This window comes from Salvelinus fontinalis, chromosome 19, assembly GCF_029448725.1.
Source record: "Salvelinus fontinalis isolate EN_2023a chromosome 19, ASM2944872v1, whole genome shotgun sequence".
NCBI lineage: Eukaryota > Metazoa > Chordata > Actinopteri > Salmoniformes > Salmonidae > Salvelinus > Salvelinus fontinalis.
In genome coordinates this window covers 45,590,665-45,603,574 of record NC_074683.1, presented here as the reverse complement: position 1 = coordinate 45,603,574, position 12,910 = coordinate 45,590,665, and the positions used below count along the sequence as shown (strand labels likewise).

General features: G+C 40.5%; 1 protein-coding gene across 1 annotated transcript in view; it reads left to right on the top strand.

The window, feature by feature from the left end:
* The window catches only part of LOC129816823 (follistatin-related protein 1-like), a 46,541-nt gene extending 34,399 nt beyond the window's left edge, over positions 1 to 12,142 (top strand). Inside the window, exons 5-11 of the mRNA XM_055871740.1 lie at positions 2,032 to 2,064; positions 2,523 to 2,653; positions 4,818 to 4,936; positions 6,532 to 6,644; positions 9,458 to 9,568; positions 9,725 to 9,819; positions 10,682 to 12,142. Coding sequence (XP_055727715.1) covers positions 2,032 to 2,064; positions 2,523 to 2,653; positions 4,818 to 4,936; positions 6,532 to 6,644; positions 9,458 to 9,568; positions 9,725 to 9,819; positions 10,682 to 10,723 — 644 coding nt within the window. The 3' untranslated portion in view covers positions 10,724 to 12,142. The remainder of the gene's footprint in view (positions 1 to 2,031; positions 2,065 to 2,522; positions 2,654 to 4,817; positions 4,937 to 6,531; positions 6,645 to 9,457; positions 9,569 to 9,724; positions 9,820 to 10,681) is intronic.
* The last annotated feature ends 768 nt before the right edge of the window (positions 12,143 to 12,910 follow it).

Genomic DNA, 12,910 nt, shown 5'->3' with positions numbered 1-12,910 from the left:
AATCCCCTAACTTTTTTTAAAGGTGTCTGCTACTAACAGATTCATATCTGTATTCCCAATCATGTGAAATCCATAAATTAGGGCCTAATTTATTTATTTTAATTGACTGATTTCCTTATATGAATAGTAACTCAGGAAAACTTTTAAATTCTTGCATACTGTGTTTATATTTTTGTTCAGTGTATTTCTTTTAATATTCAAATACAGGTCTCAGAGAAACTAATAATATTTTAAATTTATTTTGAATACCTCTCAGAAAAACAAATAATATTTGAAGCTATTTGAATATATGCAAGTTATTTGAAACCAAAACATATATTTATTTGATGGCTGCCAAATATTTCATGGGCCTTATGAAATACTGCATGTATGGTATTTTGTTAATAATTGTAAGGGCTGTCGTTCTCCTCTTCCTCGGACGAGGAGAGGAGAGAAGGATCAGTGGACCAATACGCAGCATTAGGGAAATATGCCATCTCTTTATTGACACGACGGCACACGAAAACAAACACTTTTACAAAATTACAAAACAAGAAAACGACGTAGACGAAAACCTGAACATGAACTTACATAACTAAAACGTAAAACTCACGGACAGGAACAGACTACATCAAAACGAACGAACAACCAAACAGTCCCGTATGGTACATACATATACGAAACAGGAGACAATCACCCACCAACAAACAGTGAGAACACCCTACCTAAATATGACTCTTAATTAGAGGAACGCCAAACACCTGCCTCTAATTAAGAGCCATACCAGGCAACCCAAAACCAACATAGAAACAGAAAACATAGACTGCCCACCCAAAACACACGCCCTGACCATAAACACATACAAAAACAACATAAAACAGGTCAGGAACGTTACAATAATTTAAAAAAATAATGATCAAATATTTGCTTAGGATCTCACTTGGTGAAGTCCACAGGACCAAAAATGGATGAATGCAACAGCCATTCACCTGTCAATAACAAATACAGTCATTGGTGGTAACTCTACAATATACTCGAAAGGCACTCTCTAAAATATTGGAATAAGGCTTTACACTAAGCAGTGTGTTAATGTAACACTATTCCAGTGTTTATGTGGGTCCACAGACTCAACACTGTCAGTGTTAATAATTGTTTTTAAATTACACTGGAGAATATGCTGTGCAGTATGTTGTCACAACATATTTATACTTATCTGTACACAATATCATTGGTTGATTGGTTTGACTTTATTATCTACACCTGGGACCTGTTCAGGAGAATGGACATTTACAGAATGTTCAGATAGAAGTGTATTGTGTAGATCAAATGTGACTGTCAGATAGATTGGAATAGTATAGGACATAATGTGTGCTTTATTCATCACATTTCTATCTGCAACATGCTGTTCCAGATAAAGGCCTGCCATTAGTTGAAGGCAGCAAATCCAATAGTTTCTGAAATGTAGTCACTTCCTGAGATCTATATTCAAATATGTTTTTAATGTAGTCGCTTTCTGAGATCTGTATTCAAATATGTCTTTTTTTAAGTAGTAGCTTTTCAGATCTTATTCAAATAGTTGTAGTCACCTCCAACGTAACTATTTGTTACTTTCCAAAAAGCATATTTCAAACTATAGTTATCCCAGGTCTGGTGTATAGCACACGACTGACCTCTATTTCTATCTGATGCCTATATACTCTGGTTGGCATGACAGTAAGTCTATGTGCGAACCGACAGGCGACACATATGGTCCCATACTCATCTTTAATTTACCTGACTGATTATCTCCTTTGTTGAACTTTGAACCTGTACACCCAATGACCTCTTCGTGTCTGTCTGTTGGCCTGGACATTGATCAGGTTGATGATAAATTGGTTACTCCTCTGTTGTTGTACGAGTGTCACAGAAAGGCCATCATGTCACCTTGTCCATGGGCATTAATGGTTATTGTGGCAATGTGACAATGACGGTGAAAAACACTAGATAGGGAGAAACGCTAGATACTGAAAAGCACAATGAATTAAAGTTGCTCTCTCTCTTTGTCATCTGCAGAGAAGAAAGCAGAGCAAGCAGCTGCCAGCCCAGGTGAGTAATTGTGACACAGTGAATCTGTGGGCTTTGGTCCAATCACAGCTCTGTATCTCTCTGCTCTTATCTCCTCTAGTCCTAATGGGGCTTTATCAGACAGAGTACACCTCTCGTAGTGCCCTATCAGTGCTCTACTGATCTCTCAGTGCTCTAGTAACAAGCACACTTATTTAATGGTACTTGTCCACTCCCTATCACTAGACTTAACTGAAAGGGAGTGCCAGGTGTTAGGTGTTAGGACAGTACATTTGACCTCATACTGAGCGGGGCGGTACTGGTGTGCTCTGGGCAGAACAGGGATTATGTGGATTCTCTTGATCATCCTAGAGATTGTCAGAAAGGCTAGAGTACCTGCTAGATTGTGGGTTTTGACTGTGTCACATTCTCTCTCTCGCTCTCCCTCTCTGTCTCCCTCACTCACACCCACTGTCTCTCTCACTCATTCATCTCTCCAGTGGTGTGTTACGTAGCAGACCGTAATGAGTTGAGGCATCGTGTGATCCAGTGGCTGCAGACTGAGGTGGTCCCAGACGGCTGGTTTGTCAAGGGCTCCAACTTTACCGACATCCTGCTCAAATACTTCAAGGTGTGTCTGTGTGTGTCTCTGTGTGTGTGTGTGTATGTTCCAGTTGTGATATTGGTTCTATGAAGTCCAAAACTATGGACCACATGTAAAAAAAAAAAAAAAAAAAAAATTAAGCAGTTTTTACCCCTTTTACATACAGTGCATTCAGAAAGTACCCCTTGAATTTTTCCACATTTTATTACGTTACAGCCTTATACTGAAATTGATTAAATAAAAACAATTTCCTCATCAATCTACACACAATACACCATAATACACCATAAAACAGAAATACCTCATTTACATAAGTATTCAGACCCTTTGCTATGAGACTCGAATATGAGCTCAGGTGAGTCCTGTTTCCATTGATCATCCTTGAGATGTTTCTACAACTTGATTGGAGTCCACCTGTGGTAAATTAAATTGATTGAACATGATTTGGAAAGACACACCTGTCTATATAAGGTTCCACAGTTTGACAGTGCATGTCAAAGCAAAAACCAAGCCATGAGGTCGAAGGAATTGTCCGTAGAGTGCTGAGACAGGATTGTGTTGAGGCACAGATCTGGGGAAGGGTACCAAAACATTTCTGCTGCATTAAATGTCCCCAAGAACACAGTGGCCTCCATCATTCTTAAATGGAAGAAGTTTGGAACAACCGAGACTTCCTAGCGCTGGCCGCCCAGCCAAACTAAGCAATTGAGGGAGAAGGGTCTTAGTCAGGGAGGTGACCAAGAACTCGATGGTCACTCTGACAGAGCTCCAGAGTTCCTCTGTGGAGATGGGAGAACATTCCAGAAGGAAAACCATCTCTACAGCACTCCACCAATCAGGCCTTTATGGTAGAGTAACCAGACGGAAGCCACTCCTCAGTAAAAGGCACATGACAGCCCGCTTGGAGTTTGCCAAAAGGCACCTAAAGGACTCTCAGACCATGAGAAACGAGATTCTCTGGTCTGATGAAACCAAGGTTGAATCCTTTGGCCTAAATGCCAAGCGTCACGTCAGGAGGAAACCTGGCACCATCCCTACAGTGAAGCATGGTGATTGCAGCATCATGCTGTGGAGATGTTTTTCAGCGACAGGGACTGAGAGTTGTATGGAGGACTTTACGGCCCAGAAGTCTGTTTTAGCAATGGCAACGCCATTGAGGACTTTTTTTAAGTAGTCAACTTGATGGGACTTCCTATGGGTTAAGGAAGGATCACATAGGAGGATTTAGCCAATTAATTATACTCATGAGTAAACATTCCATAACTCCACGTGGCAGTAAATCACCAACCTTGGCTTTATACCTGTTCAAACAACACACTCCAGGTGGCAGTATTTACCCTTACAATTTGTTTACCAACCAGAAGTAGTAGAATAAGAATATGGAGATGGCCTCAATGGCGTTGTCCGTGCTCTCACAAACACCATAATGGGACAGATTCAACGTTGCAATCTCTATATAACTGTGATTTTATCCCCATTGGTTACAGTTTCTTCCACACACATGAAAACATGAGAGAGATTCATTTGAAATCAAAAGACCATTGTTCTCATGTCTCTTCCAGTCTCCTCTATGTGCCTTGTGTCTGAGAGTTTCATTATTAACTCTCCACAGAGACAGAGCACAGTGATATAATGGAGGCTTTAGTATAGTCCCACATACCACCACATCTACGCACTAAAGATATAATGGAGACTTTAAGTATCCCTCCACCCCAATATAGAGGTTCACACTGGGGGACCCCCGTGGGGGAAGGGATTAAAGACCATATCTATTTCCAAGGCAACAGGTCCCTGCATCCAAACCCCTCAATCCCCTTATCTGACAGGGCATCGCACCCCTCCCCCCTCTCTTTCTGGAGACTGTCTCACTTTCTCTCCCTATTCCCCATGTCTGTCTGTCAATCTCTCTCTTTATAGAATAGAACTCTATGGCTGTTATAGAGTTCCATTTCCATTTGTCCCCCCCCCCGCCCCCCTCTCTGGATTAGCAGACTAGAAGCATGTGTTTTATCAGTTAATGGGAGATATTGTTAGAAAGTGATTGATAGAGAAACTCTTCTCTACTTCTACTAACTCTGTGTGTGTGTGTGTGTGTGTGTGTGTGTGTGTGTGTGTGTGCGTGCGTGCGTGCGTGCGTGCGTGCGTGCGTGCGTGCGTGCGTGTGTGTGTGCGTGTGTGTGCGTGTACACAGAACTACGACAATGGTGACTCCACGCTGGACTCCTCAGAGCTCCTCAAGTTCATCCAACATAATGACTCCAACGTGGACATGCAGTCATATGCAGACCAGGAGAGCAACAAGCTGCTCAGGTCAGTGTGCGTGTGTGAGTGCGTGCTTGTGTGCTATTTCATCTTTAAAAAGCTTATCTATTTCTGGTGTAGTGTTTATGAATACCTCTACATTATCTATATATTATCCTCAGCTGTACAGTAGAGGGCTTCTGAGGAGCTGGTGCTATATTAAGCCCTACTTTCCCTCTCTCTGAGCCTTAAACCCTGTGTGACCCAGTCTAAACTGCACCGGGGGCCTCCTGTGGCTATTACCCTCACAGACATCTGTTCTGTACATTATCAGAGCCTGGGTTTCAACTGTGCTGCTCACTGGAGCAGTGCTGCAATGCTTCTTCAGGTTTGGAGAAAATAAACTGATTAAATCAGCCGCTTATATTGCCCACACATGAGTAGGGCCCTGAGTAATTCCTGGCCATGTGACTTGACCAGGGAAAACTCTTGGCCCTGCAAATGAAGGATGGATACACTGTAAAAACAAATGTATTTGTTTCAACTAATTATTGTTAAGTAACTGGTGTCACTGGTGTCACAGACTTTTTTTAGTTTACTCAACTTTTTTGGTCCAAATGTGTTTGTTCAAGTTGTCTCATATGTTCATTCAACTATAAATTATTATTTTTCTAACTAAAAAAGTTTGTGCAACTGGTTACACACACAAACAATGCTTTTAACTTACGTATTTGACATTCGTGATTACATTGTGCATTGATACAGTCATTATTATTCAACATGTCTTTACATGGGATTTGAATTCGCAACATCTTGGTTCATGGCATTCTGATCTTCCTGCTATGTCTCCACGTCTGGGTCATTTATAAGTTCATCTGACTATTCTCTCATCATTGGTTTGATTGACTTATTTCAGCAATATTAAAGTTTTCTGTCTAGTTATCTAATGTTGGTGGGGCATATTATTCTGTTTTAATGTTACTCCTGAATCACTATGATAAATATAATAGTTTTTATTGAGTGTATTTTTAACAAAGCTGAGATTTACTTTGAAGTGCAAAGTGTAGGACTACAAGTGAAAACAGTTATTGACACAGACATGGTGGCCTACCAGGAAGATTGGAATTCCATGAAACCAAGAGGTTGTGAGTTCAAATCTCAGGTGAGGACATGTTGAATCGTAATTGCTGTATAAGAGAATATGCACAATGTATGTTAATGTGTGTCAAATATTGTATGTTAAAATCATTGTGTGTGTGATAAGTTGCACAGCCTTTTTTAGTTAAGATGCCCAAATAATAATTTATAGTTGAATGAACATAAATTATGAGACCATTTCTGAGCAAACACATAATTTTAAATTGATTTTATTTTATTTTAAGTTGGAGCTAAATTTGAGGCAACTTTCTGAGCGGGTTCAGGTAACACTTGGACTAAAAATTTGAGTAAACCCCCAAAAAAGTTGTGGAATCAGTTACTTAATAATAATTAGTTGAAACAACAGATTTGCTTTACAGTGTAGGAAGATTCTCTATGCAAAATCATCCACTAACTTTTTTATCAGTCAGAAACTATGCCCAATAACCATCTCAACAGCTATACATAACTATGAGTACAGGCAGTGAATGTGAACTTGTGTGTGTGTTTCTTTGTCCTGTTCCCAGGAGCCTGTGTGTGGACGCCCTGATCGAGCTGTCAGATGAGAACGCTGACTGGAAGCTTAGCTTCGATGAGTTCCTCAACTGCCTGAAGCCCGGCTTCAACCCACCTGAGAAGAGTGAGCTCACAGACACATGACCCTTGACCCCATGACTCTATGATGACAACATTGCACACTACTGCTGATATCACACGTTTTTTTCTCAGTTCATTACACAAATACCTCTATATCAACCTCTCCGATACATGCAGTAAACTGCAGTATGTGTTTAAAGTGCATTGAATTTACATTATGTTAATCAAAATATTAAACTTATTCACCACAACCACAAGCATATCTACTGTAACTCACCCTAACATACTTGAAATTCATTGAAGCAAAAACAGCTAAATATGATTTATTTACAGACAAGAGTCTTTTTCCTCAGTCTGTTGTACTGTACTGAGTTGAGCAGAGGGAGTGCAACCTGTTATAACACCTTGTCCCGCAGGGACAATCAAATAAAACATTTCATAATTTTCATAAATATTTTAGCTAGCTAGCTATAGCTACTAGAAAGGAAGCTAGCATAATAAGGAAGCTAGCATAACCCATAAATGTGACCTGCACACTGTTCACCAAAAGTAATGTAAATGTTTTTTATTATTCATCCAATCATGAACATATTTGGTGGTGTTGGGCCTCCCTGACACTTTGTTGATCTATTGAGAAACGAGAAAGAATAGCTCGGTTTGAAATCAATTTGGATGTCTATGAAGGAAACATTAATTTTGCCTTACAATTATATATTTCCTTTTTTCTATGTATAAATTGTACATTATTTTGTGTGTAGGATGGACCTAAGAAAGTTTGAAAGACTTATATTTAATCTAACATGTACAGTGCATTTGGAAAGTATTCAGAACCTTTGACTTATTCCACATTTTGTTACGTTAAAGCCTTAAAAAATGCATTTTAAAAAATCTCATCAATCTACACACAATATCCCTTAATGACATTTTGGCAAATTCATAAAAAATATATAACAGAAATAACTTATTTATGTAAGTATTCAGAGCCTTTGCTATAAGACTCGAAATTGAGCTCAGGTGCATCCTGTTTCCATTGATCATCCTTGAGATGTTTCTACAACTTGATTGGACTCCACCTGTGGTAAATTAAATTGATTGGACATGATTTGGAAAGGCACACACCTGTCTATGTAAGGTTCGACAGTTGACAGTGCATGTCAAAGCAAAAATCAAGCCATGAGGTTGAAGGAATTGTCCGTAGAGCGAGACAGGATTGTGACGAGGCACAGATCTGGGGAAGGGTACCAAAACATTTCTGCAGCATTGAAGGTCCCCAAGAACACAGTGGCCTCCATCATTCTTAAATGGAAGAAGTTTGGAACCACCAAGACTCTTCCTAGAGCTGGCCGCTCGGCCAAAATGAGCATTCAGGGGAGAAGGGCCTTGGTCAGGGAGGTGACCAAGAACCCGACGGTCAATCTGACAGAGCTCCAGAGATCCTCTGTGGAGATGGGAGAACCTTCCAGAAGGACAACCATCTTTACAGCACTCCACCAATCAGGCCTTTATGGTAGAGTGGCCAGACGGAAGCCATTCTTCAGTAAAAGGCACACAACAGTCCGCTTGGAACTTGACAAAAGGCACCTAAAGACTCTCAGACCATGAGAAACAATATTCTCTGGTCTGATGAAACCAAGATTGAACTCTTTGGCCTGAATGCCAAGCGTTATGTCTAGAGGAAACCTGGCACCATCCCTACGGTGAAGCATGGTGGTGGCAGCATCATGCCTTGGGGATGTTTTTCAGCGGCAGGGACTGGGAGACTAGTCAGGATCGAGGGAAAGATGAACGGAGCAAAGTACAGAGATCCTTGATGAAACCTGCTCCAGAGCGCTCAGGTCCTCAGACTGGGACGAAGGTTCACCTTCCAACAGGACAACGACCCTGAGCACACAAGACAACGCAGGAGTGGCTTCGGGACAAGTCTCTGAATGTTCTTGAGTGGCCCAGACAGAGCCCGGACTTGAACCCGATCTAACCTCTCTGGAGACACCTGAAAATAGCTGTGCAGCGACGCTCTCCATCCAACCCGACCGCTTGAGAGGATCTGCAGAGAAGAATGGAAGAAACTCCTCAAATACAGGTGTGCCAAGCTTGTAGCGTCATACCCAAGGAGACTCGAGGCTTTACTGAGTAAAGGGTGTCTAAATACTTATGTAAATCTGATATTTCCGTTTTTATTTTTAATACATTTGCAAAAATTTCTAAAAAACGTTTTTTCCTTTGTCATTATTGGGTATGGTGAGTAGATTGATGGGGGGGGGGGACTATTTTATCAATTTTAGAAAAGGCTGTAACGTAACATAATGTCAAAAAAGTTAAGGGGTCTGAATACTTTCCAAATCCACTGTATGCTATTTCAAATGGCCCAGTACAGTGTTTTAACAGAGGGCATCACCCCTTTGTCCACTCACAATGTTTGTATTTGGTGTAAAAAAAATATTTCTGTACAAAATTCATTAAAAAAATTATGGTGAGTATTACACTAAGCGGAATTACACGAAATGCTGGGGTTATAACAGGTTAATGATGTAGGGGAAAGTTCAGTATGTGACCTCAGAGAGCCTGCCCTGGGACCTCACCAGAGCCAGGGACACAGATACTGTAGTAGAGTGCTCTAACATACTATGCAAACACACTCACACTATCTATGGCTCTGTTGCTCTTTCTGCTGTGGACTATGCATAAACTCATCACTACTCAACTGCATTGCCAATGTTTTATTTAGACAGAATAAATTGATTAAACTTAAAAACACAGAATTGTATATCTCTTTGTTAGATGTGGGGTGTATGAGAAGCACCATAACTGCTGTACTCAATCTATTTTTAATCTGAATTCTATGTGCTCCCCCTGCAGAGTGTGCCCTGGAGGATGAGACCTATGAAGATGGGGCCGAGACACAGGTGGAGTGTAACCGCTGTGTGTGTGCCTGTGGTAACTGGGTCTGCACCGCCATGACCTGCACTGGTGAGGAAAGACACACCAGCACACCTGCATAGACACACTGACTCATCTACAAGTCAACTGAACCACATATAGCACAACAGATAAGGACTCAACAACTGTCCTTCTCTCTCTCCAATTGTTCCTGTAATTCTTTCATCCTTTGTATCTCTTTCTCAGACAAGACAGCGGTTGTCAAGGAGACCGGGGAGGCGGGGCAGGAGATGACAGAGGAGGAATGGAGTCTCCGTGTGACCGAGCTTAACAAGCACCAGGTCAGCCTGTCACCAAACGAAACAGTTGGTCAAAGTTCAACGGACAGACCAGGCCGCTCTCCAATCTCCCCAGACAGATGGGTAGCTCTGGAATTTGTCTAGACAGAGTTATCAACTAGCTGCAATATTATTGAAAGTTTAGAACAAATGAGTTTATTACACCCGTTTCACCCCTTGAAAGATGTGTACTACAGCCCATGAGTAATTATTCTGCATATCTCACAACATTAAGGGTGGTTTGAACAGTCATGACTATGCAAATAGTGTACCTAGACCAGGGCTCTCCAAACCTGTTCTTGGAGAGCTACCCTCCAGTAGGTTTTTGCTCCATTTTCAGTTGTAACTAATCTAATTTAGCTTATCAACCAGTTAATTATTAGAATCAGGTGCAATAGATTAGGGTTGGAACCCTGACCTAGACCATCAGGAGTGGGAGATATGCTTTGTCATGCCAATACAGCATGTTTAGTTGTTAGTTGTCCTGAGAAAGAAACAGTGGTAGTTGTTCTTTATTGATGACTAACCTTGTACAGACCATGCGACCCATTATCGGCTGCCAAGGCAGCAACTACTTTTCCTGGGGTCCAGCAACATTAAGGCAGTTATAGAATTTAAAAACATTACAGTATATTTAACAATATATTTCACCGCACATTAAGTGTGTGCCCTCAGGCCACTACTCTACTACCACATATCTACAACACTGGGTAGAGAGGAATTTTGGGTATTGAGTCTGTTACTATTTATTTAATCAGAGCTACATGGCATACAGTATATTGCTCTTCTCATGACAATATATAACATTCTCCTCTCACACCATCTCTCTCTCTCTCCCTCTACCCCCTCCCTCTTTCAAATACAGGAAACAGTGGAGAAGATGAAGGCCAGCACAAAGGAGGCCTAAGAGGCCCAAAGAAGAAGGGCTTGAGAGAGAGAGTCACTCTTCCTCTATACTTGATGTACCTTGAGGCCCTGTGCTGTTGCTGAATTTACTCATATGTTAATTATAATAGCTTTTTTACTGTCTTTTTGTTGATGTTTGTTAGATGCAGGGGCAGTCTAGAGTATTATTTTAGGAGTTCCTTGTGTTAAGTACTGTCTTTATTTGTGATTGTATTACTGCACCCTGCACTAGGAATGGGGCCATTTTTTACTGTTACATTTTTCTTCTTCTTCCTATGTATACAATATAGATACAGTATTCATTGGTATGGCTCTTAGTAAAATAGCAAGCAGTAATTGTTTGGAATGAGAAAGATGAGAGATATTAGGAGTGAGCTGTCGGGACACCTTTCTTCATCAAGGAAACAAAATCATCTTGAAACTCCTTCAAGATGTGTTAGAGCAGTGTAGAGCAAGATGATGACAGTGTCCTATTGTAGTGGGATGTTATACACTTGACTTTAAGCTTATTTGCTTACAGAACTGCCATGCTACTACTTGACCAATGCACTTCCCCCTCCGTGACTAGCAGCGTAGTTTCAGGCCTTAGTGAGTCATCCCATTTAGTTAGTATGCCCTGCTTTTTGACAAATACACTTGCTCCTATGTACAATTTCTTATATGCTTGAGTTGGAGATCATATGTGGTCACAATGGCTCCTGTGCTGTATTCAATCAGCGCTCTCTGGTGCTTGTTTCAGAAACATCGAAGCAATAGTCATCTAGATGTGAAACCCCAAGTAGAATATAGAATGAAAGCAACAAGCACCAAGCACAGAGCTGAACTGAGTACAGCAGGGAGAGAACTGAAACCAAAGCCTGATGATGACTATGATGATGAAATGATGTACGAACCCCTCCAGGTAAAGCATTACTCTGGACCCAGCAACAACACTATACCTGTGCTTATCAAAGATCAGTTATAAGGATTAGCCTTGCTGTCAGCTAACATAACTTAGATGCATCTCTAACTCAGAGTGAATGCGTCTGTCAGATAATGTGTGTGTGTGTGTGATGAGGGAGTGTTTTTTGAGAGAGTGTGAGGCGGTGAGTGTCATATTTGTTTTATGTTTTATTTGTCAAAATCCCACTCATCCTGAGAATTATTTGTGGTTAAATCAGTGCCTTTAACACCCAAACATAGGCCTGCAGACACACTGTCGAGGTCTTGTGTCCAGCAAGCTTTAAACCACAATTGGATTGGGCAAGACTATAATTGGCAGAATTTTTATAGTAACCTTAGAGCTATGTGGTTTAGTTCTTGTTAAATGTTTGTGTAAAAGTTCCATAACTAGTTTGGTTAATAACTTTTTATTCTCAAAGGAATGCAGTGTATAAGGAGTATATATGCCAATAAAAGACAACCCATACAGTACTACAAATGTCTCAACCTGTGTGTTTGTGTGTGTGTGTGTCTGTCTGTGTTTATCTTTTATGTTCAAACAGTAATAAATAAAAATCTTAAGACAAAAAATATAAAATAATCACATTTTTGCATCAGAGCTGTCTATCTGAGAAATGTTGCTGGTGTGGTTTTCTACAGAAAATCTAGCCTACATTCCATTTGTATTGGTCCAAGAGGCAGTGTTCCAATGCCATCTGGTTCATATTGTGGCTGTAATATGATAATCCTTTTAAAAAGTCACTAAACATTGCAAACAGTGTGTTTTTTTTATTCTGCTATGAGGCATTGTGGTTTAAGTAGGATGTGGGTGAATTGATGTTGCTTTTTAAACCCACATCAGGTTATACACGTTTTGTGTATATAAATAATTATATTCTCTCGTATGATGTCTTACATAATGTAGGCTACTAGTGGATGAATGCATAATATCCAGGGGTTCATCACCACCTTAAACTTTCTCCCAGTTTTAGTTTATTATTGACCCATTAGAAATTGAAGCACGACAAACCTGTTTTACCAGCGACCGGGAGACAAAAACGTCGTGATGTTACTCTAACAGATCAGATCCAACTGATATAAATGCATGTAGGTCAATGAACGGCTTCAACAGTTAGGGCGGAGCTACTGGAACAAGCCAACCCCGAAACATGTACTACAAATACTCACTGCTGAATAGTTGCTTTGTCTGTACCAGCCGGGTTCTGGCAATTTACAGTGATCTCTCTCTATTCTACATAATAATCTT